Raw genomic sequence first — 27,143 nt, 5'->3', positions numbered from 1 at the left:
TCATGTCCATTTAAAGAGACATTTAGTGCAAAAAGTATTGTTCTAATTCTAGTTGTAAATTTCATAAATTTGTGATTTGAGTAAAAAAAAAATTAAAACTTTTTAACCCCTTAAGGGCACAGCTTCAGTTTGCTAATTGGCGCCATTATGGAATAATTCAAATAAGTAATTGGTCATTAAGGGGTTCATAAAATGAGATCTGAACAAAAACCTTAACATTAAAAAAAAGCCATGCAAATAGGCTAATACTACTGAATGTGAAAAATAAATTTGTGTTCACAAGGATTTGAATACTGGTTTTATTGCATCCATATGCAAGGTATAGGATTTGTTTTTCATGCCATAATAATTTGGAAAGCTTGTGATAAGAGGGGTTTTCTAATGAATTGTAAGTTTTGCATTTGAAAACCTTGTAAGACATGTTACACGAGAATTCTGAAAGAGGGGAATAGAACTTGTATTTTATTTCTACCTTAAAATTGCCTTTACTGAGAACACACTGTTGCAGACATACCCACCAACTATTTAAGAATTCTTCCAGATGAGCTATACTTTCATAAATTACACAGAATGTATTGCCAAAGATATTAGATCAAAATGTTCTTAAATCATACAAATACCTAATGGGGTTGTATTCAGTACAATAACATAAAAAAGTAAGCTGATTCAGATTATCACACTTAATGCATAGAAAAATGCTGTTTGTGGGTTTTTCTTTATGTGGTCATCAGGACAATCACGTTTGAGGCTCCAGCAGTAGTCTGCCATCTTGCGTCTGTCCCATCTGCCTTGATACCTTTCCTCCACCACCTTTATATCCTGAGGGAACCTCTCCCCTTGGTCCACTAAAATCACCAAGATTATCCAGAAATCTGTGTAAGTGGCTATGGAGAAAGTGTACCTTTCTTTATAGAATTAGTTAGTAATCATGTTTGCACTAAGTCTTCATAAATTGTCTGCTTTGTGGTTACCCAAGAAGTTCTTGACAACTGAAGCATAACTGCACCAGGCAGAATCTTCAGCATCATTCATACATTTTGTGAAATTCAAATTGTTGATGAGTTTACGAATTTGAGGATCATCTAAGATTTCTTCTTTCAGTTTTTCAAAACTCAGTCCAAGGATCGATCTACAAATGTATTTGAAGCAATTGCCATCTCTGTCCAAGGATTTAACATATTGCTTCATCAGTCCAAGCTTGTTATGGAGTGGTAAGAGAATGATTTTTCTCTGTCAACCAATGGCTCTTTAATGATGTTCGCTGCACCTAGTCATGTCTTCCATTAAAGGCCATGTCCCTTTTTCCAATGATTTTGCTTTACCTACAATCACACAAGCAGGTGAAAAAAGGGTACTTTATGTATTCACAAGGTTTTGTTGAGTGAGAAATTGCAGGAGATGCATAGTGATCACCATTGTGCAAAAAAAGACATTCACTCTCAATGTCTCTGTGGGGTGACTGGGGTCACTAGGATAGGAGTGAGTAGCGGTCTGCCTTCAACCTTCAATGTCGCTGACCTGCTGTCAATCCCAATCGGATCCAGAGAGGACAGAGCACTGGAGCGTCAGTCTATAAATGTGATAGACCGCATAGCAGGATTTAGTTCACAGCTTTTACAATGTCAGGGTGCCAGGAATCAGACTGAGACGAGAAGTGCAAAAATAATCACACCTTTATTCATAGCAAAAAATAATAAAAAGTCCACAAGTCAAATAACAAGCCAGGAGTCAAAACCAGAGCTGGTAGTCAGACGAGCCAAGACAGGAGCCAAAGCGAATAGTCAGACGAGCCGGAATCAGGAACAAGGAAAACAGCAGAGTCAGGAACCAGGAAGGACGTCAGGCAGCCAGGTAATACACAGGAACTCTCACAAACAGGTCTGATACAACGCAAATGCAAAGCATACTGAACAGAGGTCCTTTAAATAATAAGTGATGACATTACAATTCTGAGACTGCATCCTGTCTCACATGGATGATGCACACTAGTCTGGCCATAAAAGGAAGTGTAAGAAATGAGCAGCATCCCCCACAATGCACCATAGTCAGGAAGAGAGGTAAGTAAAATGGTTGCCAGCAGCACATGGCAAACAACAGGGAAAAAACCCTGACATACAGGAACTAGCACTTTTTAACTTTATAAAAACTTTCCATTTGTATACAATTTAAAGCAACTGCTATGTGATGTTCGGTTTGTGCTGGTATCTACACTCAGATTGCCTCTGCTTTCTAACACTGACACACAACCCCTTAATCAGCAATGTACAAGGATACTGTAAGGGCTCCTATGCGGGATTTATACTTAGACTGCATCTGCTTTCTAACACTGACACACAAATAACTTCTCAATCAGCGACGTACAAGTATCTTGTGATCTCTGTAAAACTGTGTTTGTAAAGTGCGAGGTGAGGGGATTAAACATTACACAGACAGCTCCAACATGGGGGCTGGCTGTATGGACACTAGCTAGGGACTGAGGAAAAAAGCCTTGCTTTGTAGCTAGTGGGTATTACGGACATATTCATATATAGTGAGAGCAATGCAAACTTTATCATCATTTTTAGTAGCTTTAGCAGCAAAATTGATAATACATGTCAATTACAAACTTTATCTTCTTTAAATGCTTTATTTAAATAGCCCATATTTTTTGGTGTGTAATGTCCCTTTAAGCTTAAAATAAAACAGTATTGATCATGTACAACTAGGGATGCACCGAAATGAAAATTCTGGACCGAAACCGATACAGAAAATCAGGATGCCCCTGGCTGAAAACCGAAACGAAACCAAAATTGTTTTTTTCTTTTTTAACTACAGTGTGTGTGTGTAGCTGAGAGAGCTTGTAGGCGGGAAAGCTCCAACAAATGGACGTGGTCACTTGTATCGTAGGGCGTGATCTGCAGTGAAATTGGAGCTCTATAAAGGGAGAGCGTGGTTATAGCCAGACAACAATACAAGGTGGACATGTGTTTTGTTTTTGGGTGTAGTTATCCGTGCGATGGGCGTGGCTGCACCTTATTGTCTCTCATCGTATCTCCGCCTAGTTCTTGGTTCGGGTCTCACACTGACCCGTCAGATTATATGTCCGGAGCCCCAAATGGAGTCTGCCTGTCACCTATCACCAGGACCACCGGACTACAACCTTACGTGGAAGGTGGTTATAGAAAGCTACTGTGCTTTTTTGTATACGCTGTCTGGTGGGTGCTAATTTGTACCAACTGTGTGCGAGCTTGGGGCTTATGCATATATAGTGTGCACGCATATTTGTCTCAAGCAAATAGAATGTCTACGCACAAGAGGCTGATGTATGAGCACTGTATATAAGGCTTATAGATATTCACTGTGTGTGCTTAGGGCTGTGTCTGATAATATCAAGTGTTTATAAACCTGTTACTTATCCTCCTTTGATTACTGTATTTACTATTCAGAACTTTGGTTTCCTTCTAAAAAAAAAAAAAGGGGTCTGCTGGTTTCAAATATCATCATGTCATGGTACTTATGTGTGTGCTCTGTGTACCATGCCAGTGTTGTGCTGCTCACCTTATGCCAAGAATAGACATGTAACTCAATAGAACAGGGGAGGGCTGTACATTTTTAGCCATTTTGGTCCTCTTTGGGCCGAAATTGGAATTGCACATTTTCGGCGGCCCAAATTTTGGTGCATCACTAGTATTATTCCTTATTTAGTTCTGTGTAACAGAATCAGATTTAACCTTTTTTGTTTTATTACCAATTATCAAAATAAAGTATAGTCCTAGAAAACTATTATATGCAAAACAGTAAGTCAAGTAATCAAATCTGAAATATGCTATACAATAATTTTACCGAAAATAAAAGGATAAAAACGAAATAACAAAAAATGCCATTTTCGGACGAAACTTTCTGCAGCCGAAATTTCGGTGCATTCCTATGTACAACTGAGTATTAGGCCTCTGCAGCTCAATGACTCTTAGGGACAACTCCCACAGAAAATGTTTGCTTATTCAGCATAGTAATACATTTTTAATATTAAGTAAAATTCAATTTAAGAGTTACAGTTTTGGATATATTTCAACTTAGGCGATCTAGGCCTGTGTCTAGGGCAGCAGATTTTAAGGGGAAGTTCTATAGCTGGATGCCTTCCAACTCAAATGCTCTATTTATCAATTTTAATAACATCAATGTCAAGGTTGTCTAGTGAGGGTGCATGACTGCTTCATATATCTCTGGTCTCTAGTCATGAAAAGTATATGACGCATAAATTTGCTACATTAGTTGGGGTGAGATTTTGGGGGCAGCAGCAGATTACTCAGTGCCCATCACAGCACACCACTGACTACATATACAATGTATAAATCACTAACAGTTTCTGGGAGATAAATACATCAAAAGCATGAATGTGTTGAAATAAAATATTTTGTAGCTATTAAAGGGATAGAAAAGTAAAAAATAAAAATGATCATGGATGCATTTTAATTTGAAATAAAAGCATTTTTAAAATATAGTATCATCAGCAAAAATGCTTTTAGTAAAAGTGATTTCTGCTTTTCTGCGGCATACGCACATATCCTGTGAGGACCCTCTGAGAAGCTGTGTTGTTTGAATACTGGTGCACGGGCCTTCACAGGATATGTGCGTATGCCACTGAAATAAAACAGTAATACCTTTTAATAGAAGCATTTTTGCTACAGGAAGAATATTGCAAAAATACTTCTATTTGAAATTGAAATGCACTTTTCTTTTTTGACCTTGCTATCCTTTTAACTAGTATTTGGCTTTGTTTAAACAACCCTGTGCTGGAGCTGATTTTAGTTGTTCGGCCCTCATTGCATTTACACATAAATTAACTGTGAGGTACCCACACAAATTATACCATGTTTTTTATTTCAGCAGACCGAGCATTTTAAAAAATCTAACTTGTAGAAATAACATTATATGAGAACACCACTATATGAAATGTAAAAAAAATGCAAAAAGAAATGTTGGTGCCATTTTCTGTGGTGCACATAGTAAATGGCATTTTTCTAAATATTTCAAAAGCAACATTTTATTGTCCCTCATTAAGCAACCTTTCACTTTCCCAAAAATAAACAACAACAAAAATCTAGGACTTTATATCTATATTTTTCAATAACAATTGATAATTGAAAATCAGAGGATAAAAATTTATTATTTTTGCACTATGCCCAATCTTGCAATTTACACTGAAATATAAAAATATCTAACCATACAAATATTAGATACACTTTAAAAGTATACAAATATCTGATTTCCCAGAGAGGTGGCTTAACCCATTTTGACAATGAATACTCCTACCTCAAAGTCACTAAGCATTGCACAGAAATATTAAAAACAAAACAAATTAACACATAAAATAGTTGTATCAAAAGTAATTCTATATAAGATGTCTTCAAATGTTTTATAAAGCAGAACAAAATGAGGCTAGCAGTAACTGCCAGGTTATCATTGTTACAATGACATACACTTGACAGCTAGGACATAAAAATGCTTATTTGAATCTTGGGATCTAAAAGAGGGGTCTTTTGATATAGTTGTATGGCGAGGGGAGTAATACAGGTCTCTTAATAATTGCCAGAAGCCCAAAGCTAAACCAATGCTGTGAGATAATTGTCAATGTTATGACTATCAGCTGGAAGCGTAAAAAAAAAATCTGTTATTGCTTCCACCACTGGGCAAAGTTCTGTTTGAGCCTCACTCCCCTTCAGTTTAAAGGGACATTATACACTCATTTTTTCTTTGCATAAATGTTTTGTAGATGATCTATTTATATAGCCCATAAAGTTTTTTTTAAAAATAACTGTATAGTTTTGCTTATTTTTAAATAACATTGCTCTGATTTTCAGACTCCTAACCAAGCCCCAAAGTTTTATGTGAATACTGTCAGCTACCTTCTCCAGCTTACTCCTGTTTGTGTAAAGGGTCTTTTCCTATGCAAAAGAAGGGGGAGGGGGGGAGTGTCTTATTTGCCACTTGCAGTGGGCTTTCCAGCTACCTTTTCAACAGAGCCAAACTGACAGCTTCTAAGTAAGTTTTTAAACAGTTTTATACTGGATTTTTATATCAGTATCTGTGAATCTTATTCTTTATAGTAGTGTCTATTAAATGCAGTTATATGAAAATGAGTGAATACTGTCCCTTTAAATCACACTTTTAAGTGCAGATGGAGATTATTTCTGCTCTAAGGGTGATGATCTGCATTTTACAGAGGCATGCAACACCTCCCCTCTTTCAAGTGATTGCCAAAAAATAGAAATAACCTGCAAATGTACTTAATGTGCTCTTTCCCTGAGGGGGAGAAGGGAAGGGACTAAATTGGATCCCTGGACCTGGAAGTGGTCTGGGCTGAGATATTGGCCTCTATAGCCTTGCTCCCCAGTCCCAGGCCTACTTCTTATATTTCCTTGCATCCTGTGTTACTGCAGTCTCTGTCCCTGACTGCAGTGCAGGTGGCCCCAGGAGCCGGATTGGTAGGGGGACCCTCAGGATGACAACATATGGTTATCATCCACACTGGGGAATGGGTTTGCATTACAACCATGGGCATGCGCATCCAAGGATTTAATCATACTAACAACAAAAACAATGCACAATTAAAAGTGGAGGAATATCAGGCGTACTTTGGAGCACTGAACCTGAGAAGCTGTTAGAAATTAAGCGGAGTATTTTAGTTTATAAGAAACATTTTCAACTTATTACTATTCATGCTTCTGATCTAAATTGTAAACAGAATATTACATATTTATATCATTATATTGCTACAAAAAAAAAATCATTTATACGTCAAACGAAACACAATTACCTTTTAACATTCTTGATGCACATGTTGTTTCAATGCCTTGAGTACTAAAGTTATCCTTAATTGCAATAGGAATTCCATCTAACTCCCCCAGAGGTTGCCCTGAAAAACAATAAAACAATTAAATGTGTACAGCACAGTAATTGGAGTGCAAATGAACCCAGGATTAAATATTATTTTTGGTTCAAAATGGATGGGGGTTTTTTCAAACACAAATCCAAACATAAATAAAAATAGCTTATATACAGTGTTAACATATTGTTATATGAATGTCCTTCATTTTATATATTACCAATGAGAATTACTGATAGAGAGCAAAGTTCCTCCAACATTTTGTGTTGTGAAAACGATGACTTTTGCAAAAAAAAAAACATACCTGCTTTAAATCTCTGATCTGCTGCAGCGGCTTGCTTCAGTGCAGTATCTTCAGTTACAGTTATATAGGCGTTAAGGAATGAAGTTTCTTTAATAAATGAAAGACATTTCTGGCAAAGTTCAGTTGGGCTCACTTGTCTCTGTCTCAGAGAGGCAGCAACCTGTAAAAGAAGACAAAGTGTAAAACTATAAGCATATAAATAGCTTCTAATTTTAGTACTGCAGAGCACAAGGCAGTAAAATAACTGTCAGTTCTTATGTGTCAGATAAAAAGCATTCAATTTGTGGGACACTATTCACATTTACTGTATAATATACGGCATCCCTTAGATACATCTGACTATAATGTGAAGGCAAATAAATTATTAACGTATACCAAATATGAAATGGAACAGATATGTATCACAATCAAAGTAAATGCAGATAATGTATTTGGTAATAGCAGCACATATGAAATGTATGATGTATGAAATATTGGTTTACGTTAATATTCACTTAGTACATATACCAATGAGGAATAATGGTGCAACTTACTTCTTAGTAAAGAAAAACTAAGAGGATGTACCTAAAAATTACTTTATTCCCTGAACCATTACATAAACTTTGTCTAAACCATTGCAAAACTGACAAGAATTACAAGAGCCCAAGCTGATAGTGTATATGGCAGAGAATCCACAATGCCAATATACGTATCTATATCACACAGACTGTGCCATTCGATTGTAGTTTTACAGTTACTCGATCCACACTAATTTAAAGGGATACTAAACTCAATTTTTTTCTTTAAAGGGACAGTCAACACCAGAATTGTTGTTGTTTTAAAAGATAGATAATCCCTTAATTACCAATTCCCCAGTTTTGCATAACCAACACAGTTATAATTATACAAGTTTTACCTCTGTAATTACCTTGTATCTAAGCCTCAGCAGACTGCCCCCTTATTTCATTTCTTTTGACAGACTTGCATTTTAGTCAATCCAGAGCTGTCTCCATGGTAAATTCACGTGCATGAGCTCAGTGTTTTCTATATGGAACACATTAACTAATGCCCTCTAGTGGTGAAAAACTATTCAAATGCATTTAGATTAGAGGCGGCCTTCAAGGTCTAAGAAATTAGCATATGAACCTCCTAGGTTTAGCTTTCAACTAAGAATACCAAGAGAACAAAGCAAAATTGATGATAAACGTAAATTGGAAAGTTGTTTAAAATTACATGCCTTATTTGAATCATGAAAGTTTTTTTGGACTTGACTGTCCCTTTAATGATTCGGATTTAGCATAATAAAATTGGGATTAACATCTCGCACTAATATTGACTTATATTTATGCTGCAAAAAAATGTTTGCCTGTAAAAAATGCCTTTAAATGAAATGGAATCTTAGTCACACAATATGATCATATTCTGCTAAGACAGTCACCACTTACAAGGTGTCCCATAGTAGACTGGTCCTAACACTAACCAGTTTGCACACTGCAGCAAGTCATGTCTACACAGTGTGAAGCTTTCTAGATTATTAAGTATATCACAATTACATTATCTGGAACACACCTGGGCTGGGTGGCGTGCATTAACCAAAGGGGAGGGATTTGGTCAGCTCCCTATTCAGAAGATACAACAAAGGTTTTTTTTGGTTAAGCACACCACAAAAGGACTGTTTAATCTTAACACACATATTGTGGGAGTGCTACCAAAGTGACCAAAACAATTTTCTTTTACAAAAAAAGCACTGGTACTGTTAAACGTATAGTTATATGCAAGGAATAGAGCAATAATAAAATGGTCTAAAATACTGCCACATTTACATTTTGCACTTTTAAGTCTGTTTAGTAAAAGAGAAGAGAGTGCCCAATCTGTTTTTTTCAACTACCCATGTGCATATGAGAATGCACATTCATACACTGTACCCATGTGCAGGGTTGCGATTGGTTAGTAAGGATCTTTTTGTTCTGCAAAAAGCAGATAGAAATTATAATCATCTGACGAAGAAAAAGATGCATATTACATAGTAAAATGCTTCTCCAATATGGTGCAGCAGTGTCATGCAGTGTTTGATTTGTGTTTTATGTTCTCACTGAAATATATGCAAACTGCAATCTACTCCAAACTCTCAAAAAAGTAGCCTTGGGTTGTTAAATAAAGATATCTTGGATAAGGTGGTGCAGACATTTTTCTAAATTGCACTTGTATGTAGCATATTTAAGGGAACATACATTTTAAAGTGATAGTGAATCCTAGCATTTCGATAAACCCGTGCAATAAATAATAAAGGTACCTTTATTCATAAATGTTAGGTAAATCAACAAAAATGGTACCTTTATTTTCTCCCTAAACAGATCCTCTACGGCTGCCCACGGTAAAACTAATTTTTTTCAAGGAGGTGACTTTCCACCTCTTAGCAAATCATTGTGCTAGCCATACAGCACTGAAGGATGACTATTGCAAAGAGGTAGAAGCATCACCTCGTTGAAAACAATGAGTTTTGCTCTGGGCGTCCAGAGAGGCCAACATTCATGAATTAAGGTACATTGTATTTATTCCACTGGTAAATCCTAGCATTTTTCAAACACTAGGAGTTACCATCACTTTAAGGTTCAAATGTTAAAGGGACATTAAACCCAAATATTGTCTTTCATGATTTAGATAGAGCATGCATATGTAAACAACTTTTCAATTTACTTATATTATCAATTTTGCTTCATTCTATTAGAATCCTTTCTTGAAGAAGCAGCAATGCATTACTGGGAACTAGCTGAACACATTGGTAAGCCAATCACAAGAGGCATATATGTGCAGCCACCAATCAGTAGCTAGCTCCCAGCTTCTGAGCCTATCTAGATATGCGTTTAAACAAAGTATACAAAGGGAACGAAGCAAATTAGATAAAAGAAGTACATTGGAAAGTTTGTGTGCTCTGACTAAATCATGAAATAATTTTTTGGGGTTTCATGTCCCTTTAAGAAAGAGTTGAAACCAGAATTCTCTCTGCTTTTATTTTGTATTATAGGTTATAATGTAAAGGGATATTATACAGTAAATAAGTGCTATATATAATGTTGTATTCAAAGCAAAGATTCACCTGAGAATAATATGCAGAATATTTTAAATGATATTTGTTGTCTAATAGTGAATATATTAGTATAAAGGTTTACTGTCTTTGTTTATCTGTTCCCAATTGTCCAAAAAAGATACAGCCAGGAGTGGGCCAATCAAGCACTCGCATACATACATATTCTACCATCACACACTGCATCCTAGTCTGGAGGAGCAATAGGAAACGTTGCAGTTCTCAATATGTTTTTTTGTTTGTTTTTTTAAAATACACGTATTTTTTTACACTAGAATGTTTCTTCGATTTAATAAAATAGTTAAAATATTGTCAATTTTAATTTGCACTCACCTCCCGCAGACTGAGCCCCAACATACTTCCCTGTCACAGACCAAAATTAAAGCAGACAACCACTGTCAGTGATTTTACTGCGAGCTGACATGTGTTGATTGGCAAAAAGGCATCCGTCAACATCTTATACAGTAATTGGTTGAAATGTTAGTATTCGGCGCTGCAATGGGACAAAACTAAATCGAGGCTTGAAACGCGGAAATGTACAAAGGACACAGAGGAGACAGTCAACGACTGGACTAATATAGTTGAAATTTAAGTAGAATTATTTAGGAATTAGTTTTAATTCAGAAAATTAATTGAGCGGATTTACAAGAACAATTGTTAAGCTTTTGTATTCTTTTGTGTGCGTTGAATGGAAGCTTCACACTCTGTTGTGCCATAGTTTGAAGCATCGATGAGGCTTTCTGATTTTCATTGAATGAGCTGCTTAAAATTGATACATATTGTAAAGGCATTCTAAGTGCTTGAAGAAACGTTAGAAACAGAATCAATAACATTTTATAGGCAATAGTGAAGACTGATCAGAATAGGATATATAGTTTGTTCAAAATGATGCACGGTTTGTATTTACAATTCAATAATTATTTGTAGTTCGTAAGAATATTCAGCAAAACAAATATTGTTTGAATTAAAACTAATTATAGCTATAGCAACAAGCTGCTGACAATGTGTTCTACTGCTTCATTTAGATTATACATTAGGGTTAAGGAGTTGCCTGACGTTCTAAAACATAATAATTTATTTAAAATATGTTCTCAAGTCAGGCAAATTAGCACCTCTCCCAGAAAGAATACAGTTATGCCAGCCTGGGTGATTGACAGATATGGTAGCAATGAGGTGTTGCGCCTCAATAAAAACATGTTGTTTCCTGCTATAAACTACCCTAATGAAGTGATTGTTAAAGTCCACGCTGCAAGTCTGAATCAAATTGATGTCAATATGAGAAGTAAGTTTTATGTGATTTAGTTTCCATTGTATGAATCCTGATCACATGTTCAGTTTTCACTTTAAAATTCTCTGTGTGCTTTGCAGTGCTGTGTTATGTGATATAACACTTATTTTACTGCAGCTGTATATACATATTTACTGAAATGAGCTACAAGAGTGTATAATATACTGGAAATTTCAACTAGTCCTGACATTTTAAAGGACACATAAGAAATTTGACATCTGCTTATATTTAACACTAACTAGACTAGGTACTCACACACACTAATGCTATGTTTCCACACATGTGTGTTATAATCCCACTCAGTTTTAGGGACACTGAACCCACATTTTTTCTTTCATGATTCAGATAGAGCATGCAATTTTAAGCAACTTTCTAATTTACTCCTATTATTAAATTTTCTTCATTCTCTTGCTATCTTTATTTGAAAAAGAAGACATCTAAGCTAAGGAGCCAGCCAATTTTTGGTTCAGACCCTGGACAACACTTGTTTGGTGGATAAATTCACCCACCAATAATCAGCAAGAACAAACCAGGTTGTTCATCAAAAATGGCCCGGCATCTAAACTTACAATTTTTTTATTTTCAAATAAAGATACCAAGAGAATGAAGATAATTTGATAATAGGAGTAAATTAGAAAGTTGCTTAAAATTGCATGCTCTATCTGAATCATGAAAGAAAACACTTGGGTTCAGTGTCCCTTTAAAGTAAATTAGTTGAATATTTTTAAGTATTAAGTATTGAAAATGTTCTTTTTTAATTTTAAGAGCCATGGAAATTATAAGGTAAACTTCAGCAAACACTTGAACCATGTTTCAAGTTTACTTAGTAGAATAGAACAGCTGGGGGAAAAAATAACATTCAAAACATGCTCAGTAGCAATTTTGGCAGCAGAGGTTCATGTCAGTTTTAGGTCTAGATATTGGACTGTATGGTGCTGTTTCCTGGAATACAGTACCTGTCAGCAGTAGTCTCCTGTAGCATGCACAATTGCACATATTTAAATGGAAATCAGTAGGGTTGCACCGATACTAGTACTGGCACCAGTATTTTTATTTGTGCAAATGAACGATACATAAACCGATACCTGCAGATTTTAGATCTTACCCATACACCATCTTGTGGCGTTTTTTCAAGCTTAATGTTCCCATTTTATTTTAAGCTGCAGTGGAGACTTAAAATTGTTCACTTCTGTTCAATAATAATATTTCATAATGTCTTTTGAGTTACAGTTCTTCATAATTATAAAGAAGCTATCTTAAATCATTAGTCTGTATTGTGCTTGAGAAACTGTCACATGACATTAAAGGGACAGTCAACACCAGCATTTTTGTTGTTTTAATAGATAGATAATCCCTTAATTACCAATTACCCAGTTTTGCATAACCAACACAGTTATAATTATACACGTTTTACCTCTGTAATTACCTTGTATTTAAGCCTCAGCAGACTGCCCCCTTATTTCAGTTCTTTTGACAGACTTGCATTTTAGCCAATCAGCGCTGTCTCCATGGTAAATTCACGTGCATGAGCTCAATGTTATCTATATGAAACATGTGACCTAATGCCCTCTAGTGGTGAAAAACTATCAAAATGCATTTAGATTAGAGGCGGCCTTCAAGGTCTAAGATATTAGCATATGAACCTCCTAGGTTTAGCTTTCAACTAAGAATACCAAGAGAACAAAACAAAATTGGTGATAAAAGTAAATGGGAAAGTTGTTTAAAATCACATGCCCTATTTGAAACATGAAAGTTTTTTTTGGACTTGACTGTCCCTTTTAAAAAAAAGTATCAGTACTTGTACTCGGTCTTTAAAAAATGGTATTGGTGCAACCCTAGAAATCAGACTTCACATATATGCTAACACACATCACACACACTAATTGCTAGGAAATGAAATAACAAAAAGTTTAAGTTCCCAATCTAACTTAAAAAGTCTAGAAATTCTGAAATAAAATGTTCCTGCCTCACATAATTTATTAATATAAAAATAATAAATGTTATTTGATTGGGAAATTTAATTTTGGAATTGTTATAGTTTTAAAGATTCATCGGAAACTGAAAGGGTTAATGCACTATTAAGAAGTAGGAGATGTTGGACTGTTAGCATTAAATACATTGTGATTATATGCGTTTGGCACCAATTGTTTTTAATGGCTTTAAAAATACCTCAACATTGATTTAAATTTCTGCAGCTTATGTGATATGGGAAACTACCAACATTTAGAAAATGTAACACTTTTGTCTTTTCTAGGTGGATATGGAGCATCAAGTCTGAATATGACCCGAGATCCTCTAAATATTAATTCATCTAGTACTGAATTTCCGCTGATCCTGGGAAGAGATCTTTCAGGGACTGTTATGGAATGTGGGATTAATGTGAAATATTTCAAACCTGGGGATCAGGTAAATATTTTGGGCATACAACAACTTCAGAAATAAAGCAAATTTAGTAAACAATGACTGAAAATTCAAGATCAGAAGGGCAAATTTTTCATAAAGTGTGCATTAAATACCTGAGATAAATATACTGCTAAATAGTATTTCCCTTCCTTTATTTTATGTTGGAGCCTTAGTAGGAAATTATTTTCTTTATTTAAATGTCTATTTTTCTAAAAGTTATTTTAGTAGGAATATGGGATAAATATTTTTTTAATTAATGGTTATACATTTTTAAGTGTTTGTTAAACAGATTTTAGATATTGATTTTAGTTGCCTTCCATCTTTTACTGATCTCTGAGATTGTGAGATAAGACTGAACGTAACTTGATTTTTTATCTCCATTTCATTTGTGTACAAATGTTTACCCATAGTGTGATCTGGTAAATATATTATATAGCAGAGCTTTCAATTTCTTCATTTTGATTTCTTAATTTTTGGAGATCTCTAAAAAAAAAAGACTCCCATAAAACCTCCCTGATATTGCCATGGAATGGCCAAACTTCACCAGGATCCGACTAAAATTAGTTTGGCCTTTCTGTCAAGTTGCTTGTGCATCCTAAAAAAGTATAAGTGGATCCTAGATTTTGTTACTGACTCCTGAGCTTGATATAATGTAAAGCTCTGACATAATTGGTCGTCAGGCCTGTCCTTTGTGCGGAGCAAGAAGGGCACATGCCCCAGGCCTCGTGCTTTCACACTTTCTGGGGTGAGGGTATGAGAAGGTACAAAGTACATCCTGTATTTAAACCAAAAACAATGTGTTTTTGGTTTACTTAATTTGTGTTTTAGCAGGTTGATATATTGTTTGTCTGACATCCTGTATTTAGTTGATGAAGAAGTGTGTCTGGTATCTGGAGGTGTAATAGATAGTGTTATTTTTATATAGGTAACACTGAATGTTGGGACAGCGGTGGGTCAAACAGGAGGAGGGAAATAAGAACGCTGGGCTGTGGGGACCCACAAATTTGTCAAGCCTGGAGCCCCGCAAATGCTAAGGGTGTCCCTGTTGGTCATCAAATGTTTATGCCACGCAAATGGACAATTAAGTCAAAATTAAATTTGAATGATTCAGATGAGGTTTGCAATTTTTTAAAAAAACATTCCAATTTATTTGTATTATCAAATTTGCTTCTTTTTTGGTATCCTTTGTTAAAAGGATACCTAGTTGGACTAATGGGAATGTGCATGTGTCTTTAGCACTCAATGGCAGACTTTTTTTTCAACAATGTATAAGATTGCTCCTGCTAGTGTACCTATATTTCCTTTTCTACTAAGGATACCAAGAGAACAAAGTACATTTTTTCATTGTATGCAATATCTAAACCATGAAAGTTTAATTTTACTCTCCCTTTTAAAGTGAAAAGACCAAAAACAGATATCATCATCCAAAGATGATGTGCATAAGTACTAAGAGGACAGGTGCCAGACTTGTCAATCCATCTTGGGTGCTGAAAACTATAAGAGGAAAATAAATGTTGCATTGCTATTTTTACATAATAAATTAGAATCAAGGTTTGACATTAATGGCTCACTTTTACTGCAAAAACAAAATACTGTTTAAATAAATATGCAAATGTACTAATTAGCTAAGCATACCAATCCTGCCCATTTGCTGTGCTGCTTCTTTTTGTGTTTTATACAGATCTGATGCTTTATAGCCTCATGCAAAATTGTTACCTTAAAGTGACATACAGTCAACATTTATTCCCCCATAAAATGCGTACTTAGCAAAAAAATACCCAAAACATTATTTTATACATGTATTATTTGTTTTGCCTTCTTTAGATGTAATCTACCTCAGAGAAGTGTGCTTTTTCCATTCCTTACAGATTGAATGTAGGGCCTCCAGCATACTTAAAGGGATATGAAACTCACTTAAAGGGATATGAAACTCAACATTTTTCTTTTATGATTCATATAATTTTAAACAACTTTCCAATGTTCTTTGATTATCAAATTTGCTTTATTCTCTTGATATCCTTTGTTGAAGGAGCAACAGTGCACTACTTTGGAGCTAACTGAACACACTGGGGTGAGGACCATATATGTGTAGCCACCAATCACCAGCTAGCTCCTAGTAGTGTATTGCTGCTCCTCAACATACCTACAAAGGATACTATTTCTACAAAGGATACTATTTCTACAAAGGATACTATGAGAGCAAACAAATTAAATAATAAAAGTAAATTGGAAAGGTGTTTAAATCTCTATTTGAATCCTAAAGAAAAAGTTTAACTGCACTGTTCCCTTAAGTACGGGGAAATTTACCTGAGCCTGCTAAGAATGATTGCTTCAAGCAGTGCAAGCTAGTTTACATCTGTCCTTAACTGACCACTGCACAAGAAAACCGTTTATCCACCAGGCTTTTCAAAGGGCATATTCACTGGATTTGTAAAACATTTTAAATTGTGATAAAAGTGTTAACTTTTTTTGGGGGGGTGTAATACTTTTTAAAATTATAGCATTTTCTGATATTTAGAAATGTAACTTAATCTATCGGAAGCACAAAAAATGCATAATTTAACATAAATTAATTTAATGATAATTTGTGTAACAAATATTGAAACAAATATTCACTAATTTTAATTTAATATTGCCTTCAATTTTATCCAGGTTGTCGATAAAATCAGATTTATGGTGTGCCCATTAAAATGAACACATCTCATCTCTGTCCATTTAGAATCAAATAAGTTGGTAGTCAAATGTATTACCTAAATAGCAACCATCTTAAAAGTCCATTATGTGCCACTATCTCAGTGAATTTAGACCAGTGTGTACATTGCCACTATAGTTATACTACTCAATATCTGTGTAGTCTCTGTTAGTATGCACTGTTCCTTACTGGTGTACACACATGTTGTACTATTTTACAGTGCATAATGTTCAGCATCACTGTACAGATAGATCACATTGTTATACCGTACAGAGTTATTCATTATTGTATAGAAACCCTGCACCATTATACTGTAATTAGCAGTGCACTTCTACTGTGTATACTCAGTAATAGTTGCAATATCTTTTTGCGACAAATGACAATACTCTATAATAACATTTTATCTTTCTCTTATTTTTATTTCGTTCATTTTCCAAAAAACATAGTACATTTTAGAGATTCACAGGTTTTAATTAATTTCAAAATAATGAGTGGAAAGTCAAAGCAGATTTACCTGGATAATCTCATAGATAATGCACACAATTATATTTTTCAGCTACACGTGTTTAATGCAGTCTGGGCTCCTCTTGAGAGCAGACAAAGTACGAAATATATTCATTTAGGATTTAACTTGTTAAGTTATAGTTACTATGGATCAGCAAAACACTTTTTTTTCAGTTTTGCAGTAAGAATATATGAAAGGGATTGAAAAAAAAGTTTGCAGGTTTATATTACCTGGTGAGTAAATTTTGTTTTAAGGAATGTTTTGCCCTTTTCTCTCTACCCCTCTACAAATGATAGAAAACAGAGATACAGGAGAGTGTTAGCCATTTTAATAGTAAACCCCATTCATTTAACCAGTTTTTACATTATGGCTACTATAGTTACTATAAAGTATAGCATTTTCTTATTTTTTTATTGTTTTTACCTATTGAACAAGATATATATATATATATATATATATATATATATATATATATATATATATATATATATATATATATATATATATATACACACAGTATCCCACAAAAGTGAGTACACCCCTCACATTTTATAAATATTTTATATCTTTTCATGTGACAACACTGAAGGAATTACACTTTGCTACAATGTAAAGTAGTTAGTGTACAGCCTGTATAACAGTGTACATTTTCTGCCCCCTTAAAATAACTCAACACACAGCCATTAATATCTAAACTGTTGGCAAAAAATGTTAGTACACCCCTAAATGGAAATGTCCAAATTGGGCCCAAAGTGTCAATATTTTGTGTGACCACCATTATTTTCCAGCACTGCCTTAACCCTCTTGGGCATGGAGTTCACCAGAGCTTCACAGGTTGCCACTGGAGTCCTCTTCAACTCCTCCATAACGACATCACAGAGCTGGTGGATGTTAAAGACCTTGCGCTCGCTCACTTTCTGTTTGAGGATGCCCCACAGATGCTCAATAGGGTTTAGGTCTGGAGACATGCTAGGCCAGTCCATCACCTTTACCCTTAGCTTCTTTAGCAAGGCAGTGGTCATCTTTGAGGTGTGTTTGGGGTTGTTATCATATTGGAATACTGCCCTGAGGCCCAGTCTCCGAAGGGAGGGGATCATGCTCTGCTTCAGAATGTCACAGTACATATTGGCATTCATGGTTTCCTCAATGAACTGTAGCTCCCCAGTGCCGGCAGCACTCATGCAGGCCTAGACCATGACACTTCCACCACCATGCTTGACTATAGGCAAGACACACTTGTCTTTGTACTCCTCACCTGGTTGTCGCCAGACACCATCTGAACCAAATAAGTTTTTATCTTGGTCTCATCGGACCACAGGACATGGTTCCACTAATCCATGTCCTTAGTCTGCTTGTCTTCAGCTGTCAGGGTGCCAGGAATCAGACTGAGACGAGAAGTGCAAAAATAATCACACCTTTAATAGCAAAAAATAATAAAAGTCCACAAGTCAAATAACAAGCCAGGAATCAAAACCAGACCTGGTAGTCAGACGAGCCGAGTCAGGAGCCAAAAACGAATAGTGAGACGAGCCAAGTCAGGAGCCAAATCGATTAGTCAGACAAGCCGGAATCTGGAACAAGGAGAACAGCAGAGTCAGGAACCAGGAAGGACGTCAGACAGCCAGGTAATACACAGGAGCTCTCACAAACAGGTCTGAGACAACGCAAGGGCAAAGCATACTGAACAGAGGCCCTTTAAATAATAAGTGATGACATCACAATTCTGAGACTGCATCCTATCTCACACGGATGATTTACACCAGTCTGGCCATAAAAGGAAGTTCAGGAATAGAGCAGCATCACACAGTATGCACCAGAGTCAGCAAGAGAGGTGAGTAAAATGACTGCCAGCAGCACATGGCCAACAAAGCAGGGAAAAAACCCTGACAGTAGCAAACTGTTTGCGGGCTTTCTTGTGCATCATCTTTAGAAGAGGCATCCTTCTGGGACGACAGACATGCAGACCAATTTGATGCAGTGTGCGAAGTATGGTCTGAACACTGACAGGCTGACCCCCCACCCCTTTAACCTCTGCAGCAATGCTGGCATCACTCATACGTCTATTTCCCAAAGACAATCTATGGATATGACGCTGAACATGTGCACTCAACTTCTTTGGTTGACCATGGCGAAGCCTGTTCTGAGTGGAACCTGTCCTGTGAAACCGCTGCATGGTCTTGCCCACCGTGTCGCAGCTCAGTTTCATGGTCTTGGCAATCTTTTTATAGCCTAGGCCATCTTTATGTAGAGCAACAATTTTTTTTTTTTAGATCCTCAGAGAGTTCTTTGCCATGAGGTGCCATGTTGAACTTCCAGTGACCAGTATTAGAGAGTGTAAGAGCAATAATACCAAATTTAACACACCTGCTCCCCATTCACACGTAAGACCTTGTATTACTAACGAGTCACATGACACGGGGAGAGAGAGAGAGAACAAGAGAGAGAGAACGAGAGAGAACGAACCTGAACCTGTACCTGTAGTTGAGGCATTTGTCAATTTGGTGGAAAAAGGCATAAGAGATTTACAGATAGGGTGCATCCATAGAGATAATCTTGACAAAGAAGAAAGAAAAGCCTTACTTGAATTACAGAAAAATCGTAATATTATGATCAAGTCTTCCGATAAGGGTAGCAATATTGTTTTACAGGACACCACCAAATAACAAAGTGAATGTTATCGATTATTGTCTGACAGCAACCAATATCGGAAGCTTGATCATAACCCAATGCCTGCGATTATGTTAGAGTTGGAGTCTCTCCTACTTAAAGCTTTGAATAATCAGATTATTTCTAAGTCTGAATTTGATTTTCTGTTGCTGAGATTTCCAAGGGTCCCTACATTCTATACCATTCCTAAAATCTACAAACAAGGGGCAGCATATCCCCCGGGCGCCCCATAGTCTCGGGAATGCAGGGACCCTTGGAAAATATTGGACAGTATATTGATCATTTCTTGCAGCCTTTTGTTAACAGCCTCAGTTCATTCGTTCAGGATACCCCAGAGTTGCTGCGTAAAATACAAAAATTAGTAATACCGGATTATGCTCTGTTAGTTACTATAGACGTGGAGTCATTATACTCCAGCATCCCACATAAGATGGGTCTTTCTGCGATTAATTTTTCCCTGAGCCAGAGAGGCAATGCTCTACAAAAAAATTTAATTCAAATTTTGGAATTTTCCTTAAAGAATAACATTTTCGTATTTGATGATGTCTACTATGTCCAAATTAGGGGCACTGCGATGGGGGCAAAATTTGCCCCCTCTTATGCATTCCTCTATTTGGGACATTGGGAGACTAAATGTATTTTTGATATTGACCTCCCTGGATCGCAGCACGTCAGTTTGTGGCTTTGCTACATTGATGACGTGCTGCTATTCTGGGAGGGTTCTGAGACAGAGCTACATTCCTTTGTTTAAAAATTAAATAATAAGGAGTTAAATCTCAAATTCACAATGAACTTTAATTTGGATACAGTTCAGTTTTTGGATCTCAATATCTTGAAAAATAATGGTAACTTACAGACCACAATTTACAGAAAACCGACTTCAACCAACAGTTTCTTAAGAGCAGACAGCCACAATTCGCCTTCCTTGATAAGGGGGATCCCTGTATCCCAATTTTGTCAGAGCCAGGCTTAATTGTACAAGCGATGCAGCCTTTTTTAATCTAGGCTACTGACAAACCGATTTCAAGGAACGGGAATATTCTAAAAAAAACAATTTATAAGGGCTACCAAAGAGTTTGAACAAAGAAAAAAACTGAAGTATTAAGCCGCAATGCTTGTAATATAAACAAATCTACTAATGTGAATTCCATTAGATTTATTACTCAATACAATGAGGGATGACCTGATTTATTATCAGTTCTTAAAAAACACTGGCCAGTGCTCAGAACAGATACTGAACTGAGCACGGCTATTGGCAACCAGCCACAGATAACTGCTAGGAGGCATCCCAATTTAGGTGACAGCCTAGTTCATAGTTTTTTCAAGAAGTCACCACAGGCACAAAATTTGGCTTGGGGAACTTCCAATAAGCCCGGCTGCTACCCTTGCAGATGTTGTAAAGCCTGTAATTATATTCAAAGAGACAAATTCTTCATATCCAAAACAGGCCGTACCTACAAGATTAGAACTAAAATAACCTGTAGATCTGAGGGTTTAATCTACCTAGCAAAATGCAGTTGCCCACTATTTTATGTTGGTAAAACGACTGGAGCATTGCGTGACCGAACTTTGGAACATATCCGTGATATTGAGCATGAGGAATCTACCTCAAGCATAGCACAACACTTTATACAACATCATAACTCATCTCCCAAAACGTTTAGCCTGATTGGAATTGAAAAGGTCAGACTGGGCGTGAGGGGTGGGAATTTAGATAAAATTTTGTTGCAACATGAAAGTCGCTGGATATACAATTTTAGATACCCTTTCCTCAAGTGGTCTAAATGAGGAGTTATTATATTCCCCATTTTTTAGGTTGACTATTAACCATTTTCTGTTTAATACCTTAAGACACGGATGGTGTCTTTTTAATAGAAAAGCAGCATCACGCTTTCACTGACCATTGTATGTATATACACTTAATTGTGCTAAGTAAGTGACACAAATAATATTAATAATCAAATATAGGTGAAAGCCATAGGTATAATCTCCATCGGTGCCAGATACATTTTTCAAAAATGATTATCATCAGCATAACAAGGATTACATTTGCTGTATGAACTACATTACCATTTTGTAATTTGTACTGTGTGCATTGTCAACTAATTGAACATCTTGTATATAATATTTTACATTATTTAGTTAAATCTGTTATTGATGTGATAACTGTAAATAATATATATTTAGTTTACAATTTTTTGTTAATAAGTTACAATTGTTCTTCAGGAAAAGGCTATTGTAGCCGATAATGTGATTTGAATAGGAACGAAAATTCACCAAAAAGTTTCCGGGGAAGGCAACACATGGTTGCCTTATAAGGCAGTTCTGATTGGTTCAAAACATCAGCCCTGACAAGGTGAGACGATTGTTGACATTATTCAACACAGTCGACTCTTCCTGACGGTTTTGAGAGATGGACCCTTCTGAACCTATTCACACGCAGAGAAATCTGTACTCATCTATACCCGTCTTTTGCTTTACACTTCTGCAATTGGCCCGTGCACTACAGTCAGTAGAGCTGTGGGGAGGATTCCTGCCATGTGGTTGTTTGGCATTTAGGGGAGGGCTCACACTGATGCAGTGTTGTCGGAGCCAGCGGTTGTCAGACAAGGTAAAGTTTGGAAACCTACATAGGATTTTGTGAGCGATTGCTTGACTTCTTCAGGACTTTGATAATCAGCGCAATTGTTTTCTTGGAGCCGCTGAACTACGGAGCTATACCCCGGAGGGGATTTCTTTTTCATACTCTCCAAGGATACTGCATCGGCAGTATAGCAACAGCAATCACATGTGGTTTGGAGCTTCCTTGTTTAATAGCCACCTTGTATCCTTTTAAGCTGTTTGTCTTTGATACATTTGATGGCAACAGTATTACAATATTACCAATTCTCTCTTGGACTACGGTCTCTCGAATGTTATTAGCCAGGAAGTTGTATGACTTTTTGTTTGTTTAATTTTGTAACTTAATTTTGTTTATTTAATCTTTTGGATTATACACTATTTATACATGTAGCCCTCAGTTTACACCGGGGTTAGGTTCCAGAAGGAATGGTTGTAAATTGAAACCGTTGTAAATTGAAACCCAGTTTATAATGTAAGTCAATGAGAAGTGAGGGAGTTAGGTTCCAGACCCCTCTCAAAATTGACATAAGTAACACCGAATACATTATTTATAAAGCTTTGAAATGAAGACTTTAAATGCTAAACAGCATTATAAACAGTATCAAATAATCACACAACACAGAATATATCATTAAACTAAGTTTAATGAACAAAAACATTTGCTAACAGCACCTAATTAAATAATCACTCAACAGACTGCATCATCATCAAACTAAGTTTAATGAACAAAAACATTTTTTTACTTGCATTTTTCTGCAGTCAGTTCTCTGCATTGTTAGCATGTTAGTTAATATTGGGTCTGCACCTATTCTATGCATTTCAATCTGCAGTGATTAAGCAGTTAGGCACCCTCACATCAAGCTGCTGGACAGGAAGATAATAGGGAAGTGCCTGCTAGAACTTGTTGCTCGATAAGTCTGGTCTGATCTGTGTACACAGATCAATTTCAGGCTGTAAAGCTTGCTTAAATGGCCATAATACCCAAATGTTTAAACACTTGAAAGTGATGCAGCATATCTGTAAAAAGCTGACTAGAAAATATCACATGAACATCTCTATGTAAAAAAGAAAGATATTTTACCTCAAAAGTTTGTTAGTAGCCACATCCCATTGTAAAGGATTTCTAAGCAGCATATTAGTATGTCTGTCCCGGGCCCGTGGAAGGGGCGAGCTTAGTGCACTCTCATGTTATTTCCCTATTTAGTTTGAAGGAAGTTTGCTATGAAATCTCATGAGAGTTAAGTGAAATCTCACGAGATCACAGTAAAAGAGTTCATGACCTCAGCACTGCTGATTGGCTGCTGTTCATTTCTTCATTTTTATTTTTTTATACCTGCAGCTGAGCTGCAGCTGAGTATAACATTTTACACAGAACTTACTCTGCTGAGCTGAGGAAATTATGAGGTAAAATATCTTCCTTCTTTACATAGAGATGCTCAGGTGATATTTTCCTGTCAGCTTTTTACAGTTATACTGCATCAGTTTCAAGTGATTTAGCATATGAGTATTATGTCCCTTTAACTTTGCTGAAACACAAGCGGACATCTCCACCTACTGGCTATTTTAATCAGTGCAATGTTTTTCAATGCATTTCAATAGCAGTCACATGACTGAAAAAAAAGGTTGTTATTCTGAAACGGCGCAAATTGAACCGGTGTAAACCGAGGGCCACCTGTATATTTTTCTTTTTTGACACTGCTAATAAAACAGTTTATTTATCATTGAGGTTGAGATTGGTTCTATACTTTGGCAAGATCTTAGCGATGTATGTGACAGCTGTCCTTATAACACTGTCACGTTAGGTGTTTTTACACCGTATATATATATTTTGAGGCAAGAGTGCTAACTATAAGTACATTCATTTCTCTTTTATTTTTCTATATGTTTGTAAGGGACCTGCGAGTCCACTTTTCTGTTGGAACTATGTTTCTGTGTATGAAACTACATTGTGTTATGTCTGTCTTCTACAAAAAAAAAGAAAAGAAAAGGCACTAATGAGTAAAAAATAATAATAAATATATATATATATATATATATATATATATATATATATATATATATATATATATATATATATAAAGAAGAGATAACTGTCATCAAGTGCTTAACCCGTTTCACAATTTGCATATTTTACATTCTGTTTTTTATATATATATATATATATACGAAAGTCCATAGGGATTTGCACTCTCACCTCTTAAGATACGAGCCAGGGTGTCAGGAACAGCAATATCCAATTCCAAGTAATAGATCCGCACTCGCTGGATTTTCAAAAAACAATAGTTTATTGTGTACAGTGACTTTTCGGGGAGCCAACGGTCCCCTTCATCAGACCAAACAAAGTGAACAAAAAGCAGTGTTTAAATAGCCAGTGACCCCACCGCCAGGAAGTGACACAATTGCAGTATCCATGGAGTCACAAATTAAGTAAATAAAACATTCCACAATGGAAGTGTTATACATATAATGTGTATATAAAGTGTAAATGTAATGTTTGCTTAGGGAATCAATAAAAAAAACCCATGGAAATGTAGTATCAATATAGAAAAAAGGTGAGGGATTGATCCTAAAATGCACGTGTTTTAATCAATAGCATAGCATATAAACAAATATGTAAAAGTGGTCTCCACCTAATGCACTATATGACAGCACTGTCACTGATTACCAATTATTCTCATAGGGTGCAGTGGAAATAATGTATGCAAAAACGTGCAGCTCCTAACTGTGATTGCAGAGCGATCATACCAAGCATATGTGTTACATGCTACGCTATATGCCACGTGCTTATACTTGTAATATATTGACTATCTATATTGTAACGTTACACTTCCCCTCTTGCATCACTGAATTATGGGCGTGCTTATTACGTATTCCACACACGGAAGTAAGTATGATCACTCTGCAATCACAGGTAGGAGCTAGACGATCAGGACGATCACTTCCTCCCAGCGCTTGGCTGCAGTACAGCAGGAGCCGGGACAGTTCAACAGGTGCCGTGGACATTTCCGGGGACAGTCTCCTCAATCCGGGGACTGTCCCCTAAAATCGGGGACGTCTGGTCACCCTACTTTAAGCAGCCTGTCAGGATTCTTGTCCTAGGACAAGCTAGGGAGTGTGGCATATGTAGGCACAGTTATGTTATTTTCCTATTCAGTTTAAGTTCTATGAAATATCATGATATAAAGGCAAAGCTTTACCTCAGAACTGCTGATGCTGTTTAGCTATTGTTTTTTTCAACTTGTAGCTTTACAGCAGCTGAAGTACAATTGTTAACACAGCACTTACTCTGGTGAGCTGAAGAAATTTTGAGGTCAGCATTTAACAGTTATGCTGTATTACTTTCAAGTGATTTAGCATATGAGTATCCTGTCCCTTTTAAAGGGACATCATTTGAAGGATGGAGAGTTGGACTGAGCCTCCAGTTCATGACTATCTCACAAATTACAGGATAATTGAGAGCTCTATAAGTGTGTAATAAATATCTCTTTTCGTGTCAAGCAAAACTGCAATTAATATTTTCACTCTTGCCAAAAGCACTTCCTGCTCTAATCGCACTGGTACATTACCACTGATATTTTAATTTGCATTTTGGAACATATGCTTTAATGATAGAGATTTGAAAACATTTTTATAGTTTTATTTGACACTGAAACTTAATCTTGCCCAACCCATACAATTATAGCTTAAAATCTTGTGTTCTTTTTTGTGTAGACTTGAAAACACAAGTATTTGTCTGTGTTTCTCATAGCATTTGCTATTGTAGAAGTGACGTGATTGTGTAGTGACTCTGGATGATAGCATGTGATGTCACTGTAACTAAGAGCTCTAGGATATTCTGCCAGCCCCTGAAGCATAAGACAATGATTTTAAACACAGATAAGATTTAAATAAATCCGATAAATTCCTTTTGCAATTAAAGCACAATATTAAAGTCCAAACCCCTTTAAAAGTAACGATTGTGTTCCTCTATGCTAATACCTTGGAGACTGTTCTTATCCTCTTCAGATAATTCTCTCTTCCCATTACATCATTCTACCTCTCCAGCGAGCAATGTGATACCTGCTGTGGGAAAACTATTTTCTTTTAATGAAAGGAGCAATAATAATAAGCTTATACTGAAAAAATATTAGTAAGACATTTGATTTTTTTTCCTCAATTAATTAGTTGAAGTAATCAGTTGTACAAACGTTTACTGTAAATAACAGATGAAAGGTTGCATTATGTTGTATTGCATGTAACTACTGTATATATTTACCAATGTGAATATCTTGCAACTCAATTGTTTTTTTTTTTCACTTGAAAAGAAAGTCAACCAATAGGATATTGTATGTTTCCCCTATTAGCCAGTGAGCTGCTATCCCACATACCAGCTATGCACTTCCTTTCAATATAAATATAAACAGCTTTAACTTAAAGAGATATTAAACCCACATTTTTTCTTTCATGATTCAGATAGAGAACAAAAAAAGAGTATACAATGCCAATGTGATATTTTTTGAACACAGATACAGACAGAATTCTTCTGGGAAAATTGTGAAACATAGAGAAAAATCCTTTGGAGATCCCTTAGAACCAGCGCCTCTATCTGCCAATATACATGATTCAGATAGAGCATGCAATTTTAAACAACTTCCTAATTTTTCTTTGTTCTCTTGGTATCTTTATTTGAAAAGGCAGGAATGTAAGCTTAGGAGCCGGCCCAGTGTAGTTTAGAACCATGGTTAGCGATTGCT

The 27,143-nt window shown here is 36.1% G+C and overlaps 2 protein-coding genes across 2 annotated transcripts in view; one reads left to right on the top strand and one right to left on the bottom strand.

The window, feature by feature from the left end:
• The window catches only part of QRSL1 (glutaminyl-tRNA amidotransferase subunit QRSL1), a 131,670-nt gene extending 120,988 nt beyond the window's left edge, over positions 1-10,682 (bottom strand). Inside the window, exons 1-3 of the mRNA XM_053710593.1 lie at positions 10,567-10,682; positions 7,170-7,329; positions 6,797-6,895 (exon numbers count right to left, since the gene is read on the bottom strand). Coding sequence (XP_053566568.1) covers positions 6,797-6,895; positions 7,170-7,329; positions 10,567-10,590 — 283 coding nt within the window. The 5' untranslated portion in view covers positions 10,591-10,682. The remainder of the gene's footprint in view (positions 1-6,796; positions 6,896-7,169; positions 7,330-10,566) is intronic.
• A 70-nt stretch (positions 10,683-10,752) lies between these two features.
• Positions 10,753-27,143, top strand: part of RTN4IP1 (reticulon 4 interacting protein 1) — a 138,703-nt gene continuing 122,312 nt past the window's right edge. Inside the window, exons 1-2 of the mRNA XM_053710592.1 lie at positions 10,753-11,515; positions 13,776-13,927. Of these exons, the coding sequence (XP_053566567.1) occupies positions 11,236-11,515; positions 13,776-13,927 (432 nt within the window). The 5' untranslated portion in view covers positions 10,753-11,235. The remainder of the gene's footprint in view (positions 11,516-13,775; positions 13,928-27,143) is intronic.

This window comes from Bombina bombina, chromosome 4, assembly GCF_027579735.1.
Source record: "Bombina bombina isolate aBomBom1 chromosome 4, aBomBom1.pri, whole genome shotgun sequence".
Classification (NCBI taxonomy): domain Eukaryota; kingdom Metazoa; phylum Chordata; class Amphibia; order Anura; family Bombinatoridae; genus Bombina; species Bombina bombina.
Note: the sequence above shows the minus strand (reverse complement) of the source record. Positions and strands in the feature narration are given on the sequence as shown.